This window comes from Dunckerocampus dactyliophorus, chromosome 6 (assembly GCF_027744805.1).
Source record: "Dunckerocampus dactyliophorus isolate RoL2022-P2 chromosome 6, RoL_Ddac_1.1, whole genome shotgun sequence".
Lineage (NCBI taxonomy): Eukaryota > Metazoa > Chordata > Actinopteri > Syngnathiformes > Syngnathidae > Dunckerocampus > Dunckerocampus dactyliophorus.
Genome location: NC_072824.1, coordinates 6094198 through 6107545, shown reverse-complemented (window position 1 = coordinate 6107545; position 13348 = coordinate 6094198). Strand labels below are relative to the sequence as shown.

The window sequence follows — 13348 nt, the reverse complement described above, 5'->3', positions numbered from 1 at the left end:
AACACGAGGCGTGGACAAGTGGAATTGTGTCTTGGAGCACCAAGAGAAGTCCCTGCTTCTGCGAGGAGCTGCCTTAGCGACTTTATTTACAAGCAAACAAAAATAAAGGCGTCGCTTTCTAGCAGCGTTCAATCAAGCGTCTTGTTTTTCACATTACACGTTAGCTCTCGCTTTGTCGTCTATCGGGCTCTTTGGCTTGCCAGCCTTCTTTTAAAAACTTGGCAGAACATCGGTGAGCTTCTCCACTCACATTTCAACTTCTAGGAGCACAGCTCAAGAAAAGACAGACTAGTCTCTAGACAAGTTAGGTAGCGGTTTAGAGCTTCATTCAAATATACATTTCTATTATTATTGTTCTTATTTACACTGCTGTATGGCTTCCAAAAAAATGAAGTCATCCAAGTATTAGTGAGAGTTGTGCGTTGGCTGTGTGGCGGCTAACTGAAGGCAAGGTGTGACGTTACGTTCATCCAAACGTTATTTCCAGGTTAGCGGTCGCTGCTAACCGCTTGGCTCGAGAGAAGAAAATCAAAAATCAAATCAAAAAGAGACCGCTAATTTATTTTAATGAAAATGGGAAGACTTGAAGGTGTTTTGCTAAAATGTACTAATGGCGTGTGAGTGTGTGTATGTGGCGACACCTGCTGGCAGGGCACTCGCATCTCTTCTGAGAATAAGAAAATTCTTCAATTTCTTGACGCCCGAGAGCTGTGTGGGTGAGAGATTGCAGCAGGTAAACGGACCCTTCACTTGTCGCCGTCTCCGCGCAGTCGCCTCTCGTACTGCCGCTTGGTGATGGCGTACTTGAAGAACTCGTACACGGACCAGCTGATAGCCGTAGATGGCATCTGGTAAATGACACGGGCCTGGACTCCCTTGAAGAAGGCCCCCACGCCACCCGTCCTGTACACCGTCCGAAAGGCTTCGCCCAGACCGGAGATCTGGCGGGCGGTCTGTCCGCTGGAGGCAGCAGCGGCTCCTCCCACGTCTGCTTGGATAACGTGCACGGCGGCCACTTCCTGTGTGTTGAGCAGCGTCTTGCACACGTCGAGTGGCGTGGTGGCAGCAGCGGCCAGCGCTCCGGCCAGTGCCCCCGACACCACATGGGAGGTGGGGTTGTAGTGTCTGTGAGGGTTGAGCACCTCCTGCAGGTACTCGTAGGTCATGAAGTGGAGCGCCTGGAAGGGCACGTTCATGGTCAGCTGGGTGGTGTAGCTGCGGTAGAATGCCGCCACCCCCTCCTGGCGCAGCGTGGCGCCCACACAGTCCAGAACACCGCGGTACGGGGAGTTGAACATCTGAATGCGCTGCTTGACCACTGGAGGACAACGAGATGAGCAATGGGGGACAGACAGAGACAATGGGTGACGTTACTCTGGGGTGTCAGCAGGAAGGAGGGAACACTCGGGAGGAAGTAACTAGAAAACTACTCTGAGTCACTTAATTAACATTTATTAATTACATACACAAAAAAAGGCTGAACTCTGTTTTTGTAGCATCCAGACTATTGATGAAATAACAAAAACAAATACTCTATACTTCATATTTTACTGCATTTCAACTTTAGCCTTTTCTGATCTTTCATATTTGCACTGTTTCGATATTTCTTTACGAAAAGCCACACTCTGTGCTGTACTTTGCCTCCCCCATGTGTTCTAATGAGGAAATTACATGAAGTGTGAAGAATTGTCTGGTGGGGTTGTTAGTGTTGTTTACCTTCAGCTGGGTTCATGACGGCGTCATGGAGCACCGTAGCCATGCAGCCTGCCACTCCTACACAAAAACACACAACAGACACGCTAAAGACCACAACTACGCCACAGCCACACTGGATCATGTGACACAAACACTGACCGTTGGCAAAGTGGCTGTTGGCACCCGGGTGGACGGCGTCGCTCAGTGTGACCTTGATCTTCTCGTAGCAGGCAAAGTAGAGCGCGTGGGCGGGCCCCGCCCCCACTGCCAGGACGTTGACGCCTCGGATGGGCCGCCACATGCCCTCGGTGCGCACGATCTGCCGCAGAGCGTCCATCACGTTGCGGTAGCGTGCGCCCGGCTCGGGATGGAGGCTCTGCATGCGCGTCTGGGCAGAGAAAAATCAACGTTATTATGATCACGTTTACTTTCACAGACAAACGTTTCATTCATTTCACTAAAAAATGGGGAAAAATACACAAGAGTTTACTTGTGATATTTGGCATTTTTTAAACACATCAGCATCAACCTTTTTTTAATCCGATGGCCGATAAGAGATCAAAAGTGGAACAAATGCGACGCAACGTTTTACAACCCTACACGGCTAAGTTAGAGCGGCGCACCCAAACGCTGACATGAAGGTTGTAACTTCCGGAGTCCAAAAGACTTACTTACTTACGTACTTACCTTCGTGAAACAAGGTTGGCCTAGCATCCTTTTTTGCCCCAGTGATGCAAACAAAAACAAATAGGAGTATGACAAAATATCCATGTAACTCATTAACAAAGACTGGGAAATAAACTCATGTACTTCAGAGCCAGTGCTAGCATGTAGCACTGAAGCAAACAAGCTCCAGTCACGTACGCCGGTGCAGTAATTCTACACTTAATCGCATATATATATATATATTTCCTTGACGGGGAAGGACGTGTATGGCAGGAGCTCTGTTGATGATACTGGAAATTTTAACTATTTTGGTGCTTTCCTGACGATACCTCATGAACACAAGATCAGTGCTGCTTGCTGAATCCCCCAACTTTAACTTGGATAGTCGAAAAGTACAGATACAAGTATCGATACCTGCTAGCAAGTCTAGCTAACTAGCGAACTGCTGAAGTTCAAAGAGGTTGCTTAGCAACAATGCCAAACACAAAGGAAAATGATTCTGGCTCTGAATTCGAAGTGGGATCAAGATACCTAAATTTTCCAGGATACCTAGAGTGGAAAAATTCTACCAAAAAGTTCAACGAAACCTTTGCTAGTCACTTGGAGAGTAGAGAGATCACTACCACAAATAATGCGAGCAATTGAGAAGCTGCATTCAACTGCAGAGATACAGTCTGAAGAAAATAGAGCACAGAACAAGTATATAAAAAAACTAAGAAAAGAAGTCAAGAAGTTGCAAGATGAAACTACAGACCTGAGCGCTGCTCTTAAGGAGGTTAAATACCCTATGGAAGATATCAAGGCCCTGCAGGACGACATTAAGGTACTGCTGAATGACAATGCTGCCTTGCGCTCTGCTCTTCAGGACGCGATAAACCGCAGAGAAAATACAGCAATATGCAAGGATGTTAGGGTTCTGCAGGATGATATTAGGGCTTTATTGGAAGATAACGCTGCCTTGTGCACTGTTCTCAAGGAGGCTATAAACCATATGGAAGCCACCTCATGTACTGATCTTAAGGATGCTAAAGACCCCAGGGAAGAAAAGAGAGCACTATGCAATGATATCAACATTCTACAGGATGATATCAAGGCACTATTGAAGGATAATGCTGACTTTTGTACCACCCTTGAGGAAGAGAAAGAAGCAAAGGAGAATATCAAGGAGCAAATTAAAAACTTCATTGACGAGATGGATCAGATGGCACGAATGAATGATGTGGTCCTCACAGGGCTCCAAATCACACCCAAGTCAAGAGATGTTCCTTCAATAAAGCAACAGATTGCTAACTTCCTACACTCGAAGGAGGTGGATGTCGATGTCAACAGTATTGACACTTGCGTCCCACTCCATGGCAGGAACAACACCACACCTGTCATCATTAAGTTCACCAACAGGGAATTCAAAACTGCACTGCTGAAACAGGGAAAGAAGCTGAGAGGCACTAACGTCTACATGAATGAGCATCTCACAAAACGCAATTCTGACATCGCCAAAAAAGCACGAGACCTGAGGAAGCAAGGAAAGATACAAAACACTTTGAGCACTAACGGGAAAATCTACATCAAACTAAAAGGAGGTCCAGGAGTCGCAAGAGTGCTTGTTGTCCAAGATATCAGCGATCTGGGAACATATTAAAGACCATATGACTATGACAATAAGCATAATTGCAATAACCTTGACATAGTTAATAAAAGGAATTCTTGCATACAAACCCAGCGTCACTAGCAGTGCAAAACCAAAGAAGATGTGGATATCAACAGGAGAGGAAGGACAGGATAAATAGATAGGGAAAAGGAAAGGAAAAGGAGGAAAAAAGGGGGGAGAATTTTTTTTTTTTTTTTAGCATTTGTGTACCTGTATACTGTATATGTGTATACCGTATATGTATATATGTGCATTATTGTGTAGGTGCAGATGTAAGTGTATATATATGTATGTGCGTGTTTGTATGTGTATGTATACATATGTATGTATTAGCAATTGATGTGCTACAAAAAGGGGATAGGATTAAATAAGATCTGCTTCTTCCTATTCCTTTTCGGACATATGCATGTTCGAAATAAATTAAACCAATAATAAAATATTTCACACAGTACGTTTGCACACCTTGCATAACTGTATGAACCCTAATGGCGCACCACAACCAAGTAAATGTCTGCTCGTAGTACTATACATACACTTACTATACATACTGTAGTACTCTGATGAATTGTACTGCATGGAATAAGCAAAATAATTTAATTGTTGCCCATGTTTTCACTTTTACTGAATGAATATCAGCTGCAATTATCAGTTATCAGCCTCCTTCACTACTAAAAATCGGTATCAGTAGTGGTATTGGCCCTGAAAAACCATATTGGCTGATATCTAGTGTTTGCTAGTGGTGCATGATAATTATCGATCCAATAAATATCGGACTGATATGAGGAATTATGAGTATATTACAGCGCTGTAGACATGTAATAACACTCCTATAGTCACTTTTACACTCCTATTGTTGTTTATGGATACATATTGTTCAACTCTTATGCTGCCGGGACTTGAGATGGTCGCTAGCTAGCAAGTTAGCAAGTTAACCAGTTAGCCTCCCTTTTTTCCCCACTCTATCATGTCGGACATGCCATGGCTGACTTCACAACCTCATGCAGTGTTAAGGTAATTTAATGTAAGATAAGGCCTCAATGTCATTACTGCTGCCTAGTGACCAGAATACTACATATCACTAGTCTTTCAATATGTTCTGACTCACAATAGACCATAGTCTACCACAAAACAGCAATCATATATAATTAATTTCTGAAAAATAAGGGAGCAATAAACCAGATGCAATATTGCAAGGGACAAAATAGCTCAGATTAAAAAAAAGAAAAAAAAATTCTCCAATGAGGCAAGATTACCTGTACTGTGGTGTGTGTGTGTGTGTGTGTTACTGGGTTAAGTTGAGCAAATCACACCTGCACACCTTCCCTGAGCTCACTTGTAAACAACAACCGGGTGAGACTCGCTTACCTCATCAGCCACCTGAAATGCCAGCATCGTTACGTCGGTGTTTTGAAAGCCTACAAAGACACCAGCCGTGCTAAAGAAGCGGCCACACAGCCTTGCTCATGCAGCTCCACAAATCTCCCCCGCGTTCAGAGAGAGAGAAAGCTTTTTTGCCTTTGCAGGTGAATACCTGACAGAAAATCACATTGAATCCACATTGAATCCTTATGAAGGCTGTGGTTTTGAACTTTTGATCAGCTAATGAACAGCCCATTTCACTTTAATGCTTCCACCCATCTTCTACCGCTTATCCGAGATCGGGTCGCAGGAGCAACAGCCTAAGCAGGGAGGCCCAGATTTTCCTCTCCCTGGCCACTTTGTCGCTTCTCACCTTATCTCTAAGGGAGAGCCCAGCCACCCTACGGAGAAAACTCATTTCGGCCGCTTGTACCCGCGATCTTGTCCTTTCGGTCATTACCCAAAGCTCATGACCATAGGTGAGGGTAGGAACGTAGATCGACCAGTAAATTGAGAGCTTTGCCTTTTGGCTTAGCTCTCACTTCACCACAACAGACCGATGTAGAGTCCGCATCACTGCAGACGCCGCACCAATTCGCTTGTCGATCTCGCGTTCCATCCTTCGCTCACTCGTGAACAAGACCCCAAGGTACCTAAACTCCTCCACTTGGGGCAGGATCTCATCCCCGACCCGGAGATGGCATTCCACCCTTTTCCGGGCGAGAACCATGGACTCGGACTTGGAGGTGCTGATTCTCATCCCGGCCGCGAACCGATCCAGTGAAAGTTGAAGTTCACGGCTTGATGAAGCCAGCAGGACCACATCATCTGCAAAAAGCAGAGACCCAATCCTGAAGCCACAAAACCGGAACCCCTCAACGCCCTGGCTGTGTCTAGAAATTCTGTCCATAAAAATAATGAACAGAATTGGTGACAAAGGGCAGCCCTGACGGAGTCCAACCCTCACTGGAAACGGATCCGACTTACTGCCGGCAATGCGAACCAAACTCTGACAATGGTCATACAGGGAACGAACAGCCTGAATTAGCTGGTCCGATACTCCCGGAGTACTCCCCACAGAATTCCTCGAGGAACACGGTCGAATGCCTTCTCCAAGTCCACAAAACACATGTAGACTGGTTGGGCAAACTCTCATGCACCCTCAAGGACCCTGCTGAGAGTGTAGAGCTGGTCCACAGTTCCACGACCAGGACGAACACCACACTACTCCTCCTGAATCCGAGATTCAACTAACCGGCGGATCCTCCTCTGCAGAACCCCTGAGTAGACCTTACCAGGGAGGCTGAGGAGTGTGATTCCACGATAGTTGGAACATACCCTCCGGCCCCCCTTCTTAAAAAGGGGCACCACTACCCCAGTCTGCCAATCCAGAGGTACTGCCCCCGATGTCCACGCAATGCTGCAGAGTCGTGTCAACCAAGACATGCCTACAGCATCCATGGCCTTAAGGAACTCCGGGCGGATCTCATCCACCCCCGGGGACCTGCCACCGAGGAGCTTTTTGACAACCTCAGCCCCAGAGATAGGAGAGCCCACCGTGGAGTCCCCAGGCTCTGCTTCCTCATAGGAAGACGTGTCGGTGGGATTGAGGAGGTCTTTGAAGTATTCTTTCCACTGATCCACAACATCCCGAGTCGAGGTCAGCAGCACACCATCCCCACCATACACAGTGTTGACTGTGCACTCCTGAGACGCCGAATGGCGGTCCAGAATCTCTTCGAAGCCGTCCGGAAGTCGTTCTCCATGGCTTCTCCGAACTCCTCACATGTCGGAGTTTTTGCCTCAGAGACTGCCAGAGATTCAAGATTCAAGATTCAAGAGAGTTTTATTGTCATGTGCATGGTAAAACAGCAGTTATACTATGCAATGAAAATCTTATTCTGTTCATTCTCCCAAGAAAAGAAAGAAAACACAAGAAAGAATAAGAACATCAGAAACATAAACATATATGGCCTGCCGATACCTGTCAGCTACTTCCGGAGTCCCATGAGCCAAAAAGAACCCGATAGGACTCCTTCTTCATCTTGACGGCATCCCTCACCACTGGTGTCCACCAAAGGGTTTTGGGATTACCGCCACGACAGGCACCAACCACCACTTTAATGTTTGTTTGCAATAAATTGCTTACTCAAAATATTTTGTCTCCTTCCCATTTCTTCTATACTTAGTACCTCCTAAAAGGAAAACTGCACTTTTTTTGTGAGACATGAACACATGTCTTTCTCTTTTCTGTGTGTTCTAAAGATTTAAAAACAGATAAAAGAGATGGCTCATTCATTACTGCACATAACGGGACACACTTCTGCTGCCAACAAAGCCAACTATTAGAACACCTCCAAAAACCTCCACCATGGTTGTATATCCATGCTGTGACCATGTAGTAGAAGGTACATTCATGATAACATGTAATATCTACAGTAGGGATGTCCTGAGCCGAGCTGCTGTATGTAAGATCGGATAATATCGGCTTCCGCCACGAGATCAAGCCGATCCGGTTGGCGTATTACGTTTGTAACCCTGAGCCACACTCCAACATGGCAGGTGCAGTAAAGCGCCTCAAAGCTGGTTGCCACTCGACTCCCGCCACCCCACAAGATGAAGAAAACTCAACATAACCATGTGGACATGTACTGTGGTGAAGTTAGTTCCACGCTGGACGTTGGATATTCGACTCTGTAGCTACAGCTACACTGTGCCCAGACTGTTGCATCATGGTGGAGGGACCTCGCACAGGAAGTGCCGCTCTAACCGCTGGTTGTTTATACTAGGGCCACACAGACACTACTAAACATGTCAAAACGGCAGCGAAAAACCTTGGAAACTCCTGTTACGGAGCATGAACGGAAGCTAGCAGGGTCCGCTTTGTTTAGCTAATGCAGCTGTGTTTGTGCACGACTCAGACTGGATTGCAATGTCTGGAGACATTGCGTGTGAATGCGTGAGCCTGAATGCGTGAGCCCCCCCCCCCAAAAAAAAAAAAAAAAACACAAGCAAGCAAGCAAGTTTTTAATATCTTTAGAACACACAGAAAAGATAAATACGTGTGTTCATGTCTCACATAAGGATTGTGGATGATAGGCAAAATTCCAAAAAAAAAAGGTGCAGTTTTTCCTTTAAGATCCAACAGTGCAAATTTTAAATTATTACAATTTTCTAACTGCTCCTAAAATTTTGAGTGTATTTTGTTCAATAGCAGTGCTGTCATATTTGGTTAGGACAAATCTACCAGTCTCTTACTTCCAGGTGTGCACAAATTACAGTTAAGTGAAAATTGAAAAAAAGAATTTCAGTTATCGTAATGGTATCAATTGGGGAAAAAAATATATAGTCCATTCCTCGTAGTTACCATACATTCATCTATTAGTGACGGTGGCAGTACCTGTACGACTTTGTTCAAACACCATTTTGCTCACTTTTCGTCCCCCACAGCGTCCATAAAAATGACACGCACATGCGTTCTGGTCAATTATGCAAATTAGACCCCTTCCCTCCACGCAACCCACTGTCACAAATGGATTGCAGTCCTGTGGAAAAAACTGAAAATTCATACAGTTCAAAGGAAAAAAATGTGCATTTGAAGAGCGCAAGGTCAAAGTTGACATGGACTTAGCTCCAGAACAAGTCAAAGTGCAGATGAGGATGATGCAACACTCAAGCTTTTGTGGCTGAGTAAACGTCCTGGAAATACCCACTCTGTGCTCCTGGGAAACAGGAACTCAGGTGGAATGTGTCCAGTCATCCTGAGTGTGTGCACTGCCCAAACTTGGTTTATCTGGCGCGCTGGCGTCAAGACAGGAGGGACGCACACACACATTACCATGTTGAAAAATGGTGCAGAGCATCCAGACATCTTTGACACAGATGGGGACACAATACGGTCACGTTAATATGTCCGAAATCTAAACTAAAAATTCTTACTTCCTCTTCTGTCACAAAGTTGCACCAATGAAAAAAAATAACTCCAAATTCAAAATACATAATTTCTCTCTTACTGCTTGCTCAAAAACCTTCAATCTCTGCAGTGGAAGCTGTTAAACAACTTGATTCGCTTCCATGGTGTCCACAGCACGCTACATCATTGCCAACCTTGTGTTCATACTAGGCTACCATAACAAACACCACTTGGACCTGTCGACAACAAGGAAGAATCGACTGACAAGATGAACTTTAGCATTAGCGCTCCAAGCGATGAGGAAAGAATGGAGAGAATTCTCTGACGCGTTGTTCAGGCTGCAAAGTTTAATGACTGACATTTCTCTCATCCTGAAGCGAAAAACATCTTCTTAAATGACTTCCTGGTACACACCTTCTAATGGCATCGCCATTTCTCTACAAAGTATCAAATGTATTTTGGTAGGCTATGACTGGGGGGAAAAAGGGTCATATTTTGGAATTTTTCTTCAAGAAGGTCAAAAGTAAGATTATGGAAAGAAAGTAGAATTATGATGCGACACCGATAAATCCAATAACATTAAAAATAACTTCGATAACAGTAAAAAAAAAAAAAAAAAACCCTCCAATGAGGTGAGATTACCTGTACTGTGCAGGTGAGCTAATGAAGCGCTCCTTTTTTCTCCTGTCTCTGACATTAGCGGCCAGTCGTAACTTCCCGAGCTCACTTGTACACAAACAGTCGCTGTTTCAGAGGAAGACAATAGTACCAAATGCTGGCAAGACAGAGTGGGAGGGGGGGGGACCATCGAGCACACAAAAAAACGTATCAGCTGACTGAAACGCCAGAATCGCTATGACACCTTGGCCTTGTTGTGCCGCAGTGTTTGAAAAGCGCATAAGGTTTTCCTCGAGACCCCGTGGCGTCACACCGGCTGCTCGGAGCCCGAATACAGTGCACCCTGCTGGGCCACACCAGGTGGCTCCCCCCGCTCTACATACAAAATTGATTACATTTTGTCACTCGTCTGCATTCTGTGTGTATGCTAGCAGCCCCGCCTCCACCCACCCAGTCAAAGAGACGGTATGACAAAAAGGGCTCACACCGTTCATTAGGTTTGGGTGATATGGACCTTAACATGTACGACAATATTTTTTTGGGACGTGTCACAACATGATATAATAAAATTCAGCAGCGTTTTGTATAAAAAGCTCCGCACCTTAACCCATATAATTACATTAAAAGTAAGTTTACCTATGGCACTGTGTAGAGGGTGTCCAAAGCAAGCCAGTGTATTCCAATTGTTCAGCGCAGCTGCATTCACAACATTTGATCCACTGTCAGTTGTTACACACACTTGTTTCTTCTCATCTAAGTCATTTGCAATGTTTTCACCTGTGTGTTAATTTATTATCGACCCAGGCCTAGTTCCCATGAGACAGCTTTTTTTCTGATGAGAATGAGGTAAGCTGGAGCCTACCCCAGCCCTATATTTAAAACACAAATCTTTGTGTTATTAGTTGTTGGGTTTTTTCGTCACATTTTTGTACTTTCACTCCTTTTTTAATGTTGTTTGTTAATGTTATTTCTGCAATGTTCCACATTCTCGCTAGTCAAAAAGGTTGGGCTGTGTGGCGCTGTTCTGCAAGCCTCCACATGTCGCCTCTCAAGGCGATGGTAATGCACACTACCCGGGCTTGTGGAGGTGCCCTGCACGTCTGGACCTCCGCGTCTGGACCGCCGCTCTTGCGGCCAATACTTCGCCTTTTGTGACTGCTTGCATTTGATCACAGAGTAAATGCATGACGCACAAAATGGTTCCTGTCTTTCACTTTTAATATGGAACTCGGAGCAAAGTCACGATGCATACCACCAGAGTAATTCTATGTATGCTTCCTAAGTTCACGTCTCCTTCAACGCTAACTGGACAACAGCTTGACTTCTACTTGTGCTTGTGTTTCTATTACATGCGCTCAATCCTTTCCTGTGCATCAATTTGGCCTTGGTCTCACTTTATGGTGTCTACCAACAGCCAGCTAGCTATGAATGTGTAATACAACCAAGCAGCTGTGGTCATATTTCAGAGAGAGTTGCTTGGAGGGGTGACGATTTACTAGTTTGGACTTTATGCCTGGCCGTAGCAAGTTTGCAGACAACTTTGACATGAATTTTATGTTCGTGATTGTGGTTGCAGTTTGCATTGGTGTACCAATTTATGACATCACACTGTTCCTGCAAGTTTGACCATTGCATGGAGCAAAATAAAGCGCTAACACTAAGTAAAGATTGGTGATAAGCATTACTGATGTTATTAATGTTGTGGCCACTGACTGACCCCTTCAAGTCCAAACTAACAACATGAAGCCTTGTTGCGGTTAAAGGACCTGCTGTAGATGGGATGAATGCTCATGGTTGCATAAGCAGACACACTAATGAAATATGTCTTACTCACTTACCTTGTTAAATCATTAATAGAATATATGGCTGTTCAGGTGGATGTTTACAATCACTCCTACGCCAATCACTGTAAAGTCATCCAGTCTTTCAACTTGAGCCGAGACAATCACCTCTTCTTTACATTGAATCATAAAATGATCTCAAGAGCCAATCTTATTTAAAACGATAAAGTGTGTATCTTCTCGCTAAAAGATCCAACTTTAACGAGTGTTTCCCTATTCAACAAGTAGTCAACCCAGCGGTGGTTTGTGCGACAGTAAAGACTTCCCGGCGTAACAGCTAAATTCGGTCAACGAAAGCTAAAAAAAAAAGTGTTGCAATAAAACAATAAAAGTGCAGCAATAAAAGTTAACAGGAGGGGGACACGTCCGATAATGGATGCATGCTTGCCTACTTTCTCTAGCTAGCGAACGCATGCTAACTTAGCAAACAACTGTCAAAGCTGCTACCCAGTGAGTGACGACTGTAACTATGACATTCGCGTGTAAATATGCATTGTACGTTTCAAAAAGCGTATCACTATATCAATACATTTGCTTAATTAGTCGTGTACTTAGTTTCTTGCCAGCTAACAGTTAACTGACCTCTGACAGCAAGGTTACCTAGCTTGCTAGATTGCGGCACACCGGATCAGGCTTGTGTCGCGGCCTACAAGCTTTACGCAACTTCCCTTTATATTAAATAAAAGTCTGCACACGTTTTAAAGTGACTGAAATTGTGTCGTTATGTGCAGTAGTACCTTCACACAGTCGATGGGGTACATGAGGCAGTGCTCCATGATTCCAGCCACGGCTCCCGCTAGCATGTGAGTGCCAGTGGTTGCTCCCTGGGGCAGCCCTTCATAGTCCACTTCTGCCTCGGTCGAAGAAGAGCTCTCAGGTGTTGTCCGAAGCAACGCCGGGGTAAAGTCCTGTTCCCCAGACACTCTTGTTGGCAACACCCCGACGAAGCCTCCGGTGGTGCCAAGAAGTCTGCCACCCAGCCATCGAATCTCTGCCCCGGTGGCGACGCCTGCAACTCGGTTGTCGACGCCTGGTGCTTCCAGGGACGTTCGCCGAGACACGAAACCGTCCACTTCCATTTTGATGGCGGACGGAACGGTCTCAAAAACAAACAAGCGGCCGTCCTGTCCGCGTAGTCTTCTCGGCACCACCGCCGGGTGGTTACACACTTGGCGGGTCTCTCACGTGTGAATGAACATCCGGGGAACGTTATATATCTGGGCGGGACATCAGTGGCGACGGCAATAGATATGTAGCAATTGATTGGATAGCATGGCTGACAATTACTTGCAGACCTTGCCATTGGTTAGTATGTCAATGCAGAAAGGCGGGCAGATAAATATACAAATAAAGATGACATTTATGATACTAGAATTATACAATTTAATGCTTTAGGCGCCGTTTGTGTAATTATAACTTTGTAACAGCTTACCAAAACAACAACTTCCTCCATAGAACAACATGTAATGTGTTAAAATGCAGCAAATGTAATACTTGACATCAAATCTTAAACATACTTCTTAGTAAGTGTATGCCTTCATAGTAACAAGATTCGACAATCCTTTACATTGGCACTACAACTCACTTTTTCCTACGGTCCCTGAATGC

At 45.0% G+C, this 13348-nt stretch overlaps 1 protein-coding gene across 1 annotated transcript; it reads right to left on the bottom strand.

The window, feature by feature from the left end:
- Positions 1 to 549: 549 nt before the first annotated feature.
- LOC129183126 (mitoferrin-2-like) lies at positions 550 to 12935 on the bottom strand. The gene is made up of 4 exons (XM_054780020.1): positions 12478 to 12935; positions 1855 to 2083; positions 1717 to 1773; positions 550 to 1318 (listed from the first exon to the last, which is right to left on the bottom strand). Exons 1-4 carry the CDS (start codon positions 12817 to 12819, stop codon positions 747 to 749), a joined length of 1200 nt encoding a protein of 399 aa, XP_054635995.1. The 5' UTR covers positions 12820 to 12935; the 3' UTR covers positions 550 to 746.
- Between the last annotated feature and the right edge of the window lie 413 nt (positions 12936 to 13348).